This window comes from Microplitis mediator, chromosome 2, assembly GCF_029852145.1.
Source record: "Microplitis mediator isolate UGA2020A chromosome 2, iyMicMedi2.1, whole genome shotgun sequence".
In the NCBI taxonomy this organism is placed as follows: domain Eukaryota; kingdom Metazoa; phylum Arthropoda; class Insecta; order Hymenoptera; family Braconidae; genus Microplitis; species Microplitis mediator.
This window is the reverse complement of record NC_079970.1, coordinates 22,611,509-22,630,571: the sequence shown is the minus strand read 5'-3', so window position 1 is coordinate 22,630,571 and position 19,063 is coordinate 22,611,509. Positions and strand designations below refer to the sequence as shown.

At 30.7% G+C, this 19,063-nt stretch overlaps 1 protein-coding gene across 3 annotated transcripts in view; it reads left to right on the top strand.

Moving 5' to 3' along the window:
- LOC130678600 (uncharacterized) overlaps positions 1–19,063 on the top strand; it is a 128,297-nt gene that overhangs the window by 79,814 nt on the left and 29,420 nt on the right. For all 3 annotated transcript variants that reach the window (XM_057485924.1, XM_057485925.1, XM_057485923.1), the window contains one exon: positions 15,964–16,039. In XM_057485924.1, the coding sequence (XP_057341907.1) occupies positions 15,964–16,039 (76 nt within the window). The remainder of the gene's footprint in view (positions 1–15,963; positions 16,040–19,063) is intronic.

Here is a 19,063-nt window from a genome sequence, read left to right as displayed (position 1 = left end):
TTTTAATAAAACATCCGCCTTTTGCTTCACCAAAATTTCTTATGTCAATCGAAGCAATCAAATAATCGCGTTCCTTGAGGGCGAATTGAAAGGGGGTGATCCGAAATTGTTGCAAATGAATAAAAGGATAATATTTTGTTGTTTAATTTGCTGAGATTACGTATGACAATAAAGTTAACAGGCATTTAACAATATTTGGATTTTTCTGACAAAAAAATAAGTATTCAAAAAAATATTTTGAAAAATTACACGTTTAATTTATCAAATTTTCTACATGTGCATTTTTTTAGAAATATTTTTCTTTTATTATTTATCTGTTAAAAAAATTTAATTAAATTTCAAATGTCTGCTAACTTTAATGTGATAGATTATACGTTACTGTTAGTTATAGAAAAAAATTTTTTTTTAGCGTTCACTATTTTTTCGCTTTTTTGGTATTTTGTATACTTCTGTTAAAGTTTGAATACAAATAATTTTGTTCATATTGTAAAAAAAATAATTCGGACAATATGTACGAATAAACTTTTTTTTCAGCATCCAAATAAATTTATTTGAGATTAATTTTAATAGCATTTTTCAATACATCAAAAATGTAACTCGAAATCATTTTCATGATACAAAAAGTTATTGTAATCACGTTAAAATCCCAAAGGCCAAATGAGCTCATTCGATTCCACGTATCCGTATTATTAACATAGACTGTTAATTTTCCATTTTACTTAATTTTCTATATATGGATTCATTATTATTTAATAATTCTCATTTTACATACGTGATATTTAATTGTGATATTTGACTTTAATTGATATCATTACACTAAAAATACATTTTTAAACAAAAAGTCGAACAGAACTCTGTTGGGATCGAACCCACGCCTTTTTCCTCCTGAAATTCAATCCTGGCATTTGAATTGATTTTGATTTCAATGCAAAAAAAAAATTGTTAGACCAAAAATTTACAAACATTATATAGAACATTGTTGAACAAAATGAAGTGCCTATTTTTCATTCCTCTTCGGATTTCAAAGCGTTATTTATTTCAAGTAATTTTAGATCCGCAGGACTCATTTTTTAAAAGTATTTTTGGAACTTAAACAATGACCCATACAACAAAAATATATATCCGGTCAAAATTAAATGTGTCTCATGTATGCACCATATGTTTAGATGCGTCCGAATATATCCCGGATACATATTTTTACGTATGGGGAATTTTGAAATGGCGATAACTACAAAGTAAAAAAAGGTTCGTCAAAATCAACACATATCGTGTGGAAAACGAACGTTTTACACTTACCCATACAAAGTCGCCGAGCTTCGAAATTTTCCCATGGATCGGCCGATGCCTGGTTTGCAATGATTGGCCAATAAATGGCTGACTATACTGGCCCGTGCATGGTGAATCATCGTGCTCTTGATACCAAGCTTTGGCCAATGCTTGCGACTGCCATGCTTGGCATACCGTTATAATCAGATATGTAGCCGATCTTCGGCCAATGCTTGAAAATTGGCAGCCATTCACGACCTAGAAATGGGCCGATTCTTAATTTTTTGTATGGGTATTTATATATTTTAAAATATGTTAATTAACATGTCGTGAGTGTTGAAAAAGTTACACGCGTATATGTTAAAAGTAACAAATTTGCCAAGAATTCTTTTGTGATGGTCGGGATTATTTCTAACATATTTTGTGTGTTGATTTGACCGTAACATATAAAAAGTGCTACTTATTTTGTGTGTTGAAAAATCAATCGATTGCGGCAGTTTAAACAAGAAAAATACTGTGTGTTAAATTGGCACACAAAAGTGTTAAAAATTCAACGCTGATGTAATTTTAACACACGCTTTTCTACTGTGATATATTTTAGTAAAAATATGATATTAATAGTAAATGAAAAATTTTATTAATTGAATAGTTGGAGAACAAAAAAGCGAAATAGCTGATCGTAAATTATTTTTCGGGTATGCAAACATAAGCGGACTCGTAAACTTGAACCGAAAATTAACAAACTTAGGTTTAGGTCGAGCATTAAGTATAGAGAGATGTTGAGATATAGTTATTCTCGTATCTTCTCAGGGATGCCACTAACTTTTCCGTGGTCTCGAGAGATTCTCGCTGACTTTGATATTCTCAATTTCAAAGCACTGCCTCTGGCTATTTTCCCAGTACTTTAATACGTTTTGAATTTATGTTATATTTTATTAGGCATTAAAATGAAAAAATAAAAAAAAAAACATTGAAGAAAGAAACCGACCAAAAGTATGAACAAAGATATTCATATAATATTCCTTTCCACCCCATTAAGTTTACGAATAAAAATAAAAATAAAAATGAAAAATAAACCAAAAAAATAACAATTGTAAACGTACACAATATCGATACTAAACAAGTGCACTTCTATTTTATAAATAAATTTATCGAACAATATTTGTACATTGCAATGTAAATAAATTCGTGATAAAGTCTGTGGAATAAGAGATTGTAAAAACTCAAATTCCGTGAATGAATTTTGCATAAATGAATAAAATATATATTTATAAGCATAACTGAGATCAGGACTGTGTTTATTTAGTATCGAAAAAAAAATCTCAAATGTCAATTGGTCAGTTTATATTCTCTTAAATGTTAAATAACTATTTATACGTAGCGGAGAATAAGCTGAGACAAAAAATATGCCATTATATTTTTTTTAAATTTTTTCTTATACAAGGGAGCAAAATTTATACCGGGAGAAATGGGTCACCCGAAATTTTCGGTATCTAATATATGCTAAAAAATTTTTCTTTTATAATTTAATTAAAAATTTTGTCCGACTACACGGAAAGAAAATTATGGGAACTTTTGCTATGCATTATAGGAATAGTTCTCATAATGGTATAGGAATTGTACCCATACTATTATAGGGATGGTTCCCATAATATATGGGAATATTAAGAAAAAAAAAAAAGTAAAAAAAAAAAAATTATGTTGTTATTAATTGAAATGTTTTATTATGTGAAATTAATGTTTTTTGGTAAGTTTTTGACAGGTAGCTATCTGGTCGAAATGTGTCTGAAAGACACTTCTCATACACTTCCCAGACACTTTCTATAGACTTTCCATCGAGATGACTGATTGATGACCGATAGATTACTGATTGAAAACTGACAAATAACTAAAAATAACCAAATTCAAGTAATCAAAGTTTACAAGCATGAATATCATTGGACTTGTAAACTTTAGGTAAACCTTCAGACGCCACCGTTTCCCTACCATTATAGGAACTATTTCCATAATATTATGGGAACCATTCCCATAATATCATAAAAATATTTTTTTGCAAAATAGTGTAGAAATTTCCCTCATGATATGGAGAGATTCAAATGAAGCTTCTTCGACGCTAAATTTGTTTAAAAAAAAAATTTTATTAAAAATTTTAATGTTTTTGCAAAATATGAATTTTTTTTTCAATGTTTTAATTTTTGTTTTTATATTTAATAATATTTCCCAACGAACCATTCCTATAACGTTATGGGTAACATTCTCATAATTATAGGAGCTGCTCCCATAATTTATGGTGATAATTCCTATGTTGGTATAGGAAAAAATTTTATAGAATTATGGAAACCGTTTCCATAATTTTCTTTCCGTATACTGAGTTGACGTAAATTTTAACAAATCCCTTTTTTCAATTGGGAATTACTATACATTTTAAATACTTGTCATATATATTGAATATGAAAAAAATTTCCGACTTTTTTAATGATTTTTTCTGACGGCATGTTTTGCCACAGATGACGTTTTATTATGACGGTCACATTAATATGATATAATTATTTGGTGAGTGAGAAGTAAAGCATAAAAAAAAAACAGTTTAATGATTGGGATTTTCCCCGAGGGACAAAACGAACCGCCGCATTTATATTTATATATTGACATTGATTTAAAATTTTAATATATGATTTTATTTACTTTTTTCGCATACACACATTGATTCTCGTAAATTGAGATTCAATTTAGTGTCTATTCATTCACGTAACTTGTTGACTTGAAAAGGAGAATGGGAAAAAAAAAATTATTCAACGTTTACGAGATTTATTGAATTTCCACTTGAACTTTCTAACTTTAGAATTGGCAAAAAATTTAAGGAGCTCGAGAAAGAGTGAGTGAGTGAGCGAGTGAAAGAAACGCGATCTTTTTTAACAAAAAGTGGATTTTCACCGTTTGTTAAAACACAACAATGTATGTGCGCTCAAGTGCAAATACTGTATTGCTGTATGGTTAATACTAGTGGCCGTAGCTTCCCAACCAACTACGATGAAGATAAAACAGAATAATTATAGAGCCTATCGGGATTGTAACCGGGGTAAATTTCGTCGAAACACGCGAGAATGTTAAACAGTGTACACTGATTAAGTGCAAGATGAGAAAGTTTTAAAAATATTATTTTTGTTCCCTGAAAAAATTTTTAAAATTTAACGTCAAATTCAATTTCTCATAAATTTTTTTTTTAAACTCAGTATAAATATTGTTTTGGATTATTTATTTTTAAATCGCTTACGAAAATATTGAGTTTTACTAAAACCGATGTAAGCCCGGAAATAAAATAAATTTTTGTCTGTTTGACAACCGGATTTCAGTAGGGAGCAAAAATAGTAATGAAAATATAATTCAAGAAATTGAAAAGAAAATAATAATAATAATAATAATAATAATAATAATAATAATAATAATAATAATAATAATAGTAGGAAAGTTTTATAAATGTTTGGCCTGAATTGCGGTGACTAACATTAAACAGAAACTTATAAACGTGCCTGTTAATTAACTTGGCCTGTTAGAAGTGGTTACGTGTAGAAACTCGATACAAGTAATGGGCAAAGAAGTTGGACGTGCATTCAGAAAACACCCACTAAACTCTTTCTCAAAGACTGACGCCTATTAATTATTCAATTTTTTAATTAGCGCATTACGGTTACGTCGAGCCGACTCGGAAAACGCTTTGTTTATAATTTCGGTTATGTCGGTACGGTAAACTACCAAATCTAATCCTGAAAATTTTTAATCCGTCAATTTCTGCTAGAAGAAATAATTAAAAGTCTGACTATTTTTATATTTTTAATTGGAATTTAATTTATTATTTTTTTATTGCGCTTTTTGTGAATTTAATCCTGGGAGATTTGAAATTGCAATAACAGAGCCGGTGGTACTTTTCAGATTTAACAAAAGCTATTTAAAAAAAAAAAAAAAAACTTGGGTTGTATTCGGAAAAAACAGGGATCCGTTTAATGTGAGTTGTTTTGGTAATTAAATTTTTGTTTAAATAGACGTTAATGGGCAGAAAATTTGCGCGGTAACATTTTATTAAAATTCAATGAATTATTTCAAAAATAATAACAGTACAGAGAGGTTGTATATAAAAAATTTGTTTTATGCAGCAGTGATTCTATTGGCTATCGAGTTGTAACTTCAATTTTAGTTATTTTCGCTGATCATTAAATTTTTATTTTCAACCCCGAAAATTACCATCGGCAAATATTTATTTTTTATAAAAATTTTTTATTCATATCAGCCATTAAACTGAACTTTTAATCAGCCATCGACTATTTTTTTTTTCATAAAAAGTATTTTAATTAACTATTCATATTTTTACATCGAAATTTAACATCCCAATATATTTTATTTATTTAATTATAATTTTAATCCCAATATTAGTCATTAAATTTTTGTTTTTCACGTAAAATATTTTCACTACCAGTGCATTAAAAAAAAAAAAAATTATTCCCGTAACACTTATCTGTTTTCAATGTTCTCTTTCTATTCTTAACCTCCACCTTGACTGAGTGATAAGAAAAAAGCCATTAGCTGATTAATTTTGAATAAATAACCCATGAAAAAAATAAATATTAATCGTTAAAATGTACGATATTAAATAGTGACAAAGTGACCCATTTTATTAAATCCCTCCCTGTACATACAACACATAATCAACAATAAAAATAATACGTCCATTACTCGATAGTCGGCTAGCACCGATAAAATCTTAAAAGCTGTGACAAAGCACGTACACTTAAGTATACCTACGATTTAATTTATTTTTTTCCCTTATCGAAACTCGACCTATTCATGAGAAATATTTAACCGGCTATTTTTTAAAAAACTAAACCACTGATATTTTTTAAAAATCCCTCTCTTTCAAGTGTCTATAAGCCAGGTACTCAGTAAAGCTTTCAACAGTAGATAACTCGATGCGTTTCAGCATTCGGAAAGCCGATATATTTATATATATTTCAACTCGTCGATGAGTATTAATAAAAAAAAAATACAATAAAAGGTGCGAATGCTGTTTGAGAGCAGTATCAAAAATAGTTACCACAAGATTAACGATTTTTAAATTCCATTTTTACTTTTACTCCGTTTTTATTTTTTGATCTCAAGTATACACAGAAAAAAAGGATTTCTTGGCTCAAGAAAATTTTTTATCGCCCCTAAGAAATTTACATTTTCAATTTATAATCAAAAAAATTTCTTAGGGCATGTAAAAATTTTTTTGGGGTGGTTCAAAACTTTTAGCGCCAACAAATCTTTTTTTTTCTGTGTATTTTTTTTGCATCAAAGGATTTTTAAAATTAATTATAAATTTGTCTTAATGTAAATTAAAACAAGCTGATGCATTAACGGCCTTAATAATAAATGAGATTACAAGGGAATTAGGTCATGAAATTATATCAGATACTGAATAATTATCAGAGTAGATGTTTTGAAAGACGGTCCGGTAATAGAAAATAAATTCAAAGGGGATATGAATGACGCGGGCTATTGTCATAAATATAAGCACGGAGTTAAGTCAGTTATTATTATCATGATTATTATTATTATTATTATTATTATTATTATTATTATTATTATTATTATTATTATTATTATTATTATTATTATTATTATTATTATTATTATTATTATTATTATTATTATTATTATTATTATTATTATTATTATTATTATTATTATTATTATTATTATTATTATTATTATTATTATTATTGCTGTAGAGTTATTGCGTGCATTTAGCTTGACACAGGCGTGGCCTGAGAAAGTCTGCGTGACGCGAAGAAACTCTCTCGTAGCTAAAGTGGCTGAAGGATAAGAGAGTTCATCTTGACTTGAGCTTAAAATCGATAACAACTAAGCATGCTAAAAAAATTTAATTTTTTTTTTCACTTCCATTGTGTAGTTTTATTCATTTATTTTTTTTTCAATTGTTCACTTACTTCGGAGTTATCGCTGCGTGACTACTTGAGCTTGCAAAGAGTAACATTTTTTTTAGATAAGACGTGATCGAATAAGCAGAAAAATAATTCCATATGAAAACATTTTTTTCAGTCAACAAAAGAAAATTAATAAATTTTTTTTCTACTTCAATTAAATAAAATTTTTCTCAATGGAACCTGAGATTGAAATACGAGATGTGTTATGTTCACGCTCTATTTCTTTGAATTATATTACTGATGCAGTTGATTAAGCTAAAAATTTCATGCACTTTAAATTACGTGGGACTGTATACTGACATCTTCCACTGATTTTATCCACGTACTCGAAATTTAATTCAGGGAAAAAATTCTTGAAAATTCTACAGATGGAAATAAATTTTTTACTTCATCTTTATGCTGCTCTAATTTTCAATTTGAAATAATCACTGGAAAATTGATTATTGAAATTATTAATTAGATCAATTAATTCTTATCCGACAGTTTAAACTTAAATTTTATCATTCACTGGATTGATTTTTCAATCCAAATTTAAAGTAAAATTTCATTACATTATTAATTTCGGATACTTTATATAAATGTGAGAAATACCATACGAGAAAATGGAAGTCAATTATATAAATGCACTAAATTTGATTACTGATAATTTGATTACTGAGAATTGGTTAAAAATAGATTTAAATGATGGAAGAAAATTAGTCTTGAGGGTAAAACGGTTTATCTTCTATTAAATCACTCATAAAAATTAATATTAATTCAAAAATTAAAAAAATTTTTTAAAAGGCCCACTGTGTCCCGCTTTTTTAGAAAAAAGCAGCCAAATGACGTTGAGGGAAAAACGCATGCTTTTAAACCTGAGTACACTAAATCTCTTACTTTTAACTTGGATTTAAAAAAAAATAAGAAAAGTTTCCTATTACCATTTTTTTTTTTCGGGCAGCCACAAAAAATAAAAAATTTATTTTTAACTGAAACCGTACCAATTAATTACTCATGTGAAAGTTCACAAAGAAGAAGTTCAGAAATATGATTTTTAATTAAACTCTAGAATGAAAATGTAAATCTTGGCCCCTCCTTCAGTAGAACATATAACGACCAGATCCATTCCATAACAGAAATTATAATAATTTAAATAAATTTCTGCTTTATTTAATGAACTTTTTCACGTAATTCTTGTAACTTTATTCATTTTGCTGTCAAATTTAAAATCTTAACACTTTTTTCGTAAGAACGAAAAAAATTTTCAGCCACTTCATTTTGATCCCACTTACTTACATTTAAAAAAAAAACATAAAGATGTAACTGTTCGGAAAAGTTGAATTAAGTTTGGGGAAATGGTTTCTAAATTTAGGTATGTAGTACAGAAAGGTGTTAGTGCCTAGAGACATTACAACAAATGGGGAAATAAGTCGGAGAGCTAGGTGAACTTTGAACTAACGGAAAGCCAATAGGTCACGTCGGACTAAATTCCGGAAGGAGAAAAAAGTAAAGTTGAAATAAAAAAAGGAACAAGTTAAAAAATGTACGGCCGAACAAACAGGAGTAAAAGGGCATTGCCGAAGAGATCGCATCCCACTTCGTATAACGGACACAGAAAAGGGAAAAGGGAGTATAGTAGGTGAGTGAGGGCGAGAGAAAGATAGATATTACAGTAGACGTAAAAGGTTGGTGAAGTAGAACGAGAACCACCGATTCGTTCTGCTTGCAGCGCACGCTGGAAGATTTACGAATGTAATCCCGTTTTTAGATACGAAAAACCTACTAGTCTATCTGAGTAACACACCCGCGATCCCACTCAGATATTTGGACACGGATAAAAAATAAAAACAGGTTAATTTACGTGGATCCTTTCTACTTGTCGCGTATCACGAGCCATCTGTCATACTGACGTAATTGAGGCAACTCGAGTAAAAAAGGTCATTTTTTTACTTTTTTAGTTTTCTTGACGTTTGCCAAGAAACTGAAAACTTTCATCACTATTCACCAGTCAGATTTACTTGTAACTTTCAAGTATGATTTGTTTCAACTCGCTGGTCTGACATTCATTTTTCCCACAGATAAAAATATCCAGGGTAAGGTTTCTTGGATAAAAATGCACTGGTTTTTCTAAATACCCAATTACTCCTCGTTTATGTTTATAGAAAATAAAAATAAATTTTGTTTTTTCATTTTGGGGTAGATTGAGGCAGTCTAAAATAATTTAGAGTCATCCTAAATTGCTTATAGATAATTGAAAAAGTGATAAATTATGACTTAAAAGCATAAAAAAAAAGTTCTAAAAATTTAGGCCGCCCAATTTTGTTACCCTCCCTAACGTATGCGGTAAATATTTACTAGGCCGACTCATTGTTTGTATTCTAAGTATTAATTAATAATTAATTAGTTAAATGACTCAACATTATTAATGATTGAAAGTATTTTTAAAAAATATATTATTTATCAGAGCACGCGAATAAATTGTGAGTATCTTTAATCGTGAGTTTTATAATTATTGTGGCGCTATTTTTTAATTGCTTACAGTTAGCGGTATCAGATGTTATAAATTATTAACTTTCAAAGATCATGACTTTTACTTCTACGACATGTGAGTCTTTAATTATCGCGTGTCATGAAAAGTGATAAGTCAGAAATTGGCATTAAATCCTCAAGTTTTTTTTTTTTAGAAATTTAAAATGTTTACGAATCACTTCCTACTCACGACCATGTTGCGAATTTTTCAGCCACTTGCTTCCTAGCAACGTTCTGTAGGTCGAGTAGTGCCGAGAAGTTTCTGAGAGCGACAGCGAGGGCTCAAGTATCTATAGAATTATCTATCGATGGTTTTATTTTAGAATTTTTATTTCAAATCTCAGGTTAAACTTTATTTTTTTGAAATGTCCAAGTCATTGAAAAGTGGAAAAATTACAAAAAATACAATAGCTATCAATTATTTTTTTCATTTAATTGGTTTTTTTTTTTTTTTCAACTTCCCGCTAAGAAAATTGAAAAATTTCAAAAATTCAGGGAGTTATTGGTTTGGATTCGATTTTCAAAAACCGAGTTTTCATCAGAAGTCGGAGTTTTGAGATCCTAGGAAACTATTCTGACCATTTTCAGGATGATGTCTGAGTGTCTGTCTGTATGTCTGTAAACTTGCCATAACTTTTTCACTAATTCACCGATCAGAACGGTTCTTGCAGCAATCGAAAGAGCTTGTAGGCCATCAACTTACCCGAAAATTTCAGATCAATCGATCAATTATACTCCAAAGTATAAAAAAAATACGAAAAAAAACCACTACTTCCTATGCATCGTTCGGAAAAAAAATTTTTTTTATTGTCGACAGCATAAACTCTCGGAAATTCGCTGATTTTCGAGTTGAGACGAACTTGGAAGAAATGGAGGGGCCTCGTCACCGTATATTATAAATCCACGCGATAGTACGCACCCTAAAACACATTAGAAACTAAAAAACTGTTTCGTATGCCTCCTCAAACGTCAAAATCGGTTCATTAGTTCAAAATATATCAGCGATGAAATATTAAACCGATAACAATTGTCCTCATTTTCCCAGGACAATTCATCGTATGAATTATTAAATGTACCTCACATTCAACCAATCAACAATTTTTTTTTGTCAGTGAAATGTATACACTGTTTAATGTTTATATATAATAATGTTTTCGAGCTATCTGAGCGGGACGTTTTCGGGCTGGCCGACAGGGTCAACTGATGTCCAGATTTTTTTTAACCAATGAAAGCATTTTTCGAATTCAAATTTCGAAACAGTTCTAGTTAATATAGACCGTTACAAGTTTTCAAATAATAAAAGGAATTCGCAATAAAAAATTTTTTATCTTTCGCATTCCACTGAATTATCTAAAAAATTTAATGCAACATTTCTATCATTCAAACATTTTATTGCTCAATTCGACAATTGGAATTTTTCGATAAAAAAATTTTTTTCATTCCAAACTTCTGATACATATTCTATATTTAATGCTTTTCAGCTCCAGTTTTCCTGAGCGTTGGTATGATATCGAAGATAAATGATTTACCATTGTAACATTTAAATCAGAGATGCATAAATTTAACTAAAAAAACATGTACATGCATATTTTTAAAATAACAGTTTACCAGAGAATGACCTATAAATGAAGCGAGAATCACATGATAATGCCACATCCAGCAACCACAGTATTATATTTAACCGTGACTGTGACTGTGACACGTGACTGAAAAGCCTCGCGACCTATCGCAGTGACGTCGGTTTCGCTGTGGTAATTAAATACAGACATAGACCCACTGCACTGGCGGTTCAGTTGGACGCGAAAAGGAGAATAGGTGTTAATTAAGGGATGACAGGCATCCGAGTAGACACGTTCTCAAAAAAAAAAAGCATAATGAACTAACTAAAAAGGTTCTTAACATGAATAATTAATTTAAAAATAAAATAATCTTATTAGTCGGTGCATTAAATATCATCCACATCATCTGCAACGTACCCTTATCTCACCAGATTTAGGTCACACTTGAATTATAAATACTAGTGAGGTTTTTTCCCTAGGACACATTTGCAACGTCAAAAAGTTTCCCGAGAAACTTTGCTTTCTCACGGGTAATTTATGCTCGTCTTAGCTGGACCTAAAATTTAAATATTCCGTATCCTGAGAGAAAACTTTTAAGTAATATAACCAACTCCGAGTGCACTACGTTCATGGTTTTACCTTTAAAATTATTAAGAATGTCGTTAAAAATATAACTAATAATTGTGTATGGCAGTGGAGGGGTTGAAGGGGGGGGGGGTGCATTTAAGTAACAATAAAAAATCTATTTAAAAAATAATGATATGCGTCTTTTAAAGAATAAAGTAGCAATAAAATAAAAGTTAAAAAAAAATTAAGTGCTTATATATCTCGTGCACACTCATCTTGCTTACAGCGATGTGCATTTTGATTAGCTAGAAAGCTGCGTTTTGCACATTAACATTAAATATTTAATATCACCGCACGCAACGTCGTTTTACTGCGACCAGGAACTACGGGAGTGTTTGAAAATTTTTAATAGCCGCTGTACGCCCACGGTGTGTATGTTTATAGCTATAGAGGATATATATATATAGTCGGGAATATGGATAAAATGTGTACGCATCAGCGTAGCCGGGGTTCCGAGGAACATAAAAAATTTAAAACTGCATTCTTGCTTTTAATTCGTACGCCCTGAGTGCATTTACGTACTTATCAACGGCGATGCAATGTTTTACGCCTGCCCCCGCGGTTCCGCGACTCGCGCTACTGACCCTGGAGACCTCTGGGAATATATTACTTATTTAGCATTTTTATTCTCACTTCTTTATTTTCACTTAAGGCATTATTATTCATACATTGTTATCATTTTAATTTAACAAATTGCCTTTTATTCAGTCATCTGTTTTTTTAACGCCCAACAAATTTCCGCGAATAATTAATTTTATATCAGGTATGAAATATTTTTATTTTTATTGCTGGTATTTTTTTATTTATGTAGAAAGTACCGGGAAAAATGGGTTAGCTAATTTTTTTAATTTTTTACGTGACCATTCAATACTAGTAAAATTATTTTTAGTAACGGAATACCCATACAAAAAAAAAGAATTGACCCATTACTGAGTCGTCAATGGCTGCCAATTTTCAAGCATCGGCCGAAGATCGGCTAAATATCGGATGATAACAGTATGCCAAGCATTGGCCAATCGTGGCAATAAATCATCGGCTAAAGCTTGGTATCAAGAGCACTCGATCAAACCGTTGGCAAACGAACGGTGGTTAATTTTGCGCCATTTTTATAAGCAAAAAGACGGCTGCCAATGATTCACCATGCATGGGCCAGTATAGTTAGCGATTTATTGGCCAATCATTGCAAACCAGGCATCGGCTGATCTATGGGAAAATTTCGGAGCTCGGCAACTTTGTATGGGTATAGCCGGGATTTTATTTTATCTAAAATTTGAAAAAAAATTTTTTTGCTCTTTTTGAGACTGATCATTTATGTCTAAACCTAAAGAAAAATTTTTTTTATGGTAATCAAATTTCTTAGAAAAAAAAGCATGTGCTTAAAATAAATTCCGTAAACTGGTGAATTAAGAAAATGTTTGAGTATTAAAATTATAAATTTATTAGTTGACTTTGTAGAAATTTTCTTTTGAAAGTATTCTATAGGTTACTTTGTAATACTTTTTTTATTGTATAGATCAAACAGTCGAACAAAATACATAATTTTTTTCTATTAATCCTGAGGGGAATGAAAGATTACTCGGGTAAAAATTTTTCCCTTAAGTTTGTCGGATGTCATTTTAAAAATAAACCGCTTGTTAAATTCACATTAGCGTGAGAATAAAAGTACAATAAATAATTACTATCTCAAGTTTTGTATCCCCTGACTCTAGAGTTAAAGCCAAGTCCATGTGGGTTAACGTGAAACTTAGGTTGAGTTGGCGAATTAACGTACGTACTGTCGCGTTCGTCTCCCCTCGCAACTCTAGGTATTGAAGCTAGAGAATAGTGTGTACGCTTAAGTAGAAACACCCGCGACTTATACAAACTCGACGTAAAGCAAAGTAGCGGGGCTGAGAAAGCAATAGAAGGGGTTAGTCTAGAGAAGTTTGTGCGCTGGAATCAGTGCGATCGATAATACTACGGTATAATTTACGAGTCCTTCAGGACTTTGTGAGCATAACTGACTCCATACAAGTATAAATTTTCTATGTTGTCCAAAACTTTCCACATTAAAAAGTTATCATGTTTGATTTTGCATTATCGTGTTTTACTTTTTTATTTATTCCCCATTCATTTCTACTGATTTCTTTATTTATAAATTACCAACTGAGTACATTCTTGCGCGCCAGGGTATTGCATTAAAGATTTGACATTTGTAATTTTTAGTTTTAATTTTAAACTTTTTTTTTTTCATCGGGCAAAATAACCTGACAAAAAATTTTCTTTTAATTTTTATTGAAGCTCATAACTTTTATTTAAAATTACAAACTAAGGTCAAAAAAAATTTTTTCATTTTTTTGAGTCTTCGCCATTTTGCCCGAAAACGAACAATAAAAATTTTTATGAAAATTTAAAACTTAAATATTTCATTCAAATTCTGACAGTTCTCAAAATTGCATTGAAAAAAATAATTTCTTAACGCAAGAAAAATTTTTCATTATGATGCGAAGACAAAAATTTCTTCTTGTCTCAGGAAAATTTTTTTTCGTCCCAAGAAAATTTTAATTTTCAATTCATAATACAAAAAAATTCTCAGGGCGAGTCAGAATTTTATCGGGGTGAATAAAAATTTTTCGCGCCAAGAAATCCCTCTTTTCTGTGTACCGAAAATTATAACAACGCGTTGAAAACTGCTCAATATAAAATGTTAAAATTTTTTTCTACTAATGAGGATCACGCGATACTGTCTCTAAGTAAATAAATAAACAGTTTTTACTGAAGATAAAGTTTATTGAACGAGATTTATTAATTAAAATTGATACGGTAGATCTTTTAAGGAGCGGTTTTAACTACAGAAGGGTAGAATAGAAGGTAAATGTCGAGTGGCAGGAAAATAACATCAATCGATCTTCCGCTTACTCGATGAAACAGAGTGTTCGCGTTTGGCGTGACCACAGGAGGTCGAGTGGTCATGCAACCTGTTTATACATAAGCATACATATGTACAAGGATTTGTATGGGTAAGACATTCATTTACTGTATATATATATATGTATATGTAAAGGGAAGAGCAGCCCTTAGAATTACTCCTTTGTGTTGTCACAAGAGGGTCAAGGGTCACGTAGCTCTGCACATTTGTTGGCCTGATCTTACCTCGAGCTCTATTTGTTTCAAGTCCCACAACCTAAATACCTTCTTGGATCAGCCTTTGGTACTTTCGGCTTTAGAAGAATGAGACAAACAGATGTTTAAGGAAACAAAAAATAGATAAGCAGCTAACAATGGCTGCTATCATTTCTTTTGTGAAAAAATTCTTCTTTGGTCCCTGTCCTTTGGCTGAGATTACTGCGGCATTCAAATTCCGACCGATATTCAATCGAATTTATTATAAATAAATATTCTAAACTGTGATAATATTAAACTAGATTTTAGCCTGTCATGCGATGGGATTAAATAATAAGAATAACTTACTAAATGTCTAGACCTGATGCACTTGAATATTAATGCTGGAATTATCTATCATAGTGCGAGTGCCGGAAAAGTTTACGTGGCACTTTTTAAATTTTTTGAGGCAGCTTGTAATTTTTTTATGCATTATGGATTAAGAATTCCTATCAAGTTGTAAACTATCAAGCGTCAGACATTTTTATTATTTTCTTTTTTTTTTTTTTTGAATAATAAATGAGGGATCCTCGTCACTGCCTCAATTTCTTATGCTTTTCTGTAATTATTATTTTGTGTTGATCAAATTTTTTTTTTTTATTTCCACTGGGGGCTTGTTAATAATCGACTAACGTTAAATTAAATTAGAAAAAAAATGTAAAGATGTTCGTTAGTAACAGTGACAAATTGGACAGTCTACATTAAAAATTTTAATTAAATTACTTCAAAAAAACTATTGAGCTGATTTAAAATAATTAAAAAATTTCGTAAGACCCAACTTACTCCTCGTCTTTCGTCGTAGTTATTAAGAAAAATATCTCCTATATATTTAACCAATGAAATAAAAACGAGTGATAATAAAAAAAACTAATTTGTTACAGTTATTGCACTAAGGCTGCTCTCAGTGAACGTACCGCCGTACAAATTCAAAGACGAAACGGCCCATCTAGTGTGTCGGTGAGTTACCAACCCGTATAGTGTTTTCTATAAGACGTAAGAGCCAGTATTGTAAATTATAAAAAAAAAAAAAAAAAAAAAACAATGGATTCCCCGGAGAGTCTACGCGCAACACGAATCACTACATCACTTGCGCACAAAGTACACCAACACTACAAGTCCACATAACACAAACACTCAACTCTGAGTTGCCTACAGTAGTTTCATTTGGTGTGCTGTTATTTTCGTTCATACTACATACTACATACTTCCCATCACATCCGAATCCAGTAAACTTTAACTCGAAAAAGCCCCTTGAATTATTTATCATCCAATTTGCCGGCTTACTAGAAATCACTTCACTTACTCTTTTGTGAACACACAAACCCTATTAGATGTTAAATGTAAAAAATCAAAACCCTCCTACAAACTCAGTAGCATTAATGTAAAATATACCAGATATCGGGCAATTACATACACGAGCTAGTAAAATAAAATAAAATGAAATAAAATAAAATAGTATCGATGTTGAATGACTGGAACGTGATATGCCGGCTTAATGTTGTAAAAATTCAACGTGATACTACTGGAGATATAACTTGAATCAACACTGCTCAGAATTACCGTTACTGCTACTACTACTATTACTATAGTACACTACTACTACTACTAGCACTAGTATTTCGGGTACTGCTACTGCTGCTGCATGTACGGGTCCACTGCAGTAGTATCATATAGAAAGGTTATTCGTAACTACGTTCTCTCAATCCGTTAGCTATTTTACTAACGCACTTCACGTACATCGAATAACAATCAACATTGCCCAGTACGTCTAATCAACTTGCTCTCTCGTGTTTAATGCTTATACTGCTTTGGGGGATACAAAAGCACAGTCTGTATACATTTGTATATATATTTATACTTGGATGATAAGGCTTACTTCAATGGGAATACATCGAATCCGATACTCAATGGAATTTGTGCAGCGATGCCAAATAATCAGTTCACAAATAGATTCCGAGATAAACTAAAGGAAAGAGAGTTTAGTAGTTCAATGTGTTTTCAAAGTTAAAAAAATATTTAAGGAGTAAATACCAAGTGATTGAGCGCTTTGGAGACTGGTTTATGGAGAGTTTGAACTACTCATTTTAAATAATTTATTTAAGATAGCGATGGTGACTTGAGAGCCAGCCGCTGAATAGAGGGTCGGCGGTTCGAATCCGGCAAGGGGTAGTCGAGATCTCATGTGTAGAGACTGGGCACGACGGACCTCCTAAGCCACTAATTATTTTTTATGGCTTTTGCACACCGAGTACGAGTTGATTTGATTAATTTCAAACAAATCCATCATAAATTTGCCATTTTAATTTTACGTGTATTGAATAAATCATTGATTATATTTCAATATGTATGACGAAAAAAATTATATACTGAATAAACATATGAGTAGGGATCGTCACTTGAATACTTGATACATATCAATGGATATATTATTATTTATTAAGTAACAGCCCAATTTTAAATTCAAGGGCCTGCACTAAGTCTACCCGAGTCGAAATATTAGACGCAAGTTGAACGTTCTTAAAGTTTTAAACGTGAATTGAACGTTTTGAATGTAAATTGAACGATTTTTCTGTATTTTGGTTCGTAAAAAATTGGTAGATTCATGAGTTATGATCTTAGCTTAATGATAACATTAATTAATTGATTTCAATATTTGTAATCACAATTTTCGTAACCTTGATATCATAATATATGAACAGGTATAAATATATAGTGTTAAAGATAGAAGTATGAAACTAAAAAAATTTTTTTTTCAAAATATGAATTTTTTATTTAAGAGCCAGAAAAGCGGACGACAAAATTTTAGAGAATTGACATGATTATAATCCAGAAGTACAAAATCGATGAAAAAAATTTTTTGGTATGCTTATGTGTTCTTATTGTAAGTCTAAATAGGTTTTAGTTACGTTTTCGATTTATGATACTCCAATCTACACGGAAAGAAAATTATGGCAGCGGTTCCCATAATTTTGTGAAATTTTTTCCTATACCATCATAGGAATTACGACCATAAATTATGGGAGCGGTTCCTATAATTATAGGAATGATCCCCATAATTATAGGAATAGTTCCTATAATTATGGGAATGATACCCATAACACTATAGGAATGGTTCCCATAATTATAGGAATGGTTCCTATAATTTATAGGAATACTTTCTATAATATTATGGGAATCATTCCTATAATTTATTGGAATGGTTCCTATAAATTATAGGAATCATTCCCATAATATTATGGGAATGGTTCCTATAATAGTATGGGAACTATTCCCATAATATTATGGGAATGATTCCCATAATGCAATTGGAATGGTTCGTATACCATTATGGGAATCATTCCCATAATATTATGGGAATAGTTCCCATACTATTATAGGAACCATTCCTATAATATTATGGGAATGGTTCCCATATTATCATGAAAAAATTATTTTGAAGAAGTGTGGTAATCACTTCTACACTACACAGAAATATTATTAAACATAAAAACAAAAATTCAAACATTGAAAAAAAAAATCGAATTTGGCAAAAAAACATTAAAATTTTTAATAAGAATTTTTTGTCAGCACAAAACATTCAAGAAAATTTAAATTTTGGGAAATTTCTAAACTATTGTGCGAAAAAAAAATTTTATGATATTATAGGGATGGTTCCCATAACATTATGGGAATAGTTCCCATAATATTGTAGGAATAGTTCCTATACCAATATGGGAATGATTCCCATACCATTATGGGAATGGTTCCCATAACGATATGGGAATGGTTCCCATAACGATATGGGAATGGTTCCCATAACGATATGGGAATAGTTCCTATAATATTATGGGAACCATTCCCATAATGGTATGGGAACCATTCCCATATCATTATGGGAACCATTCCCATATCATTATGGGAACTATTCTCATACTATTATGAGGATGGTTCCCATAATATATGGGAACCATTCCTATAGTAGTATAGGTACTATTCCCATAC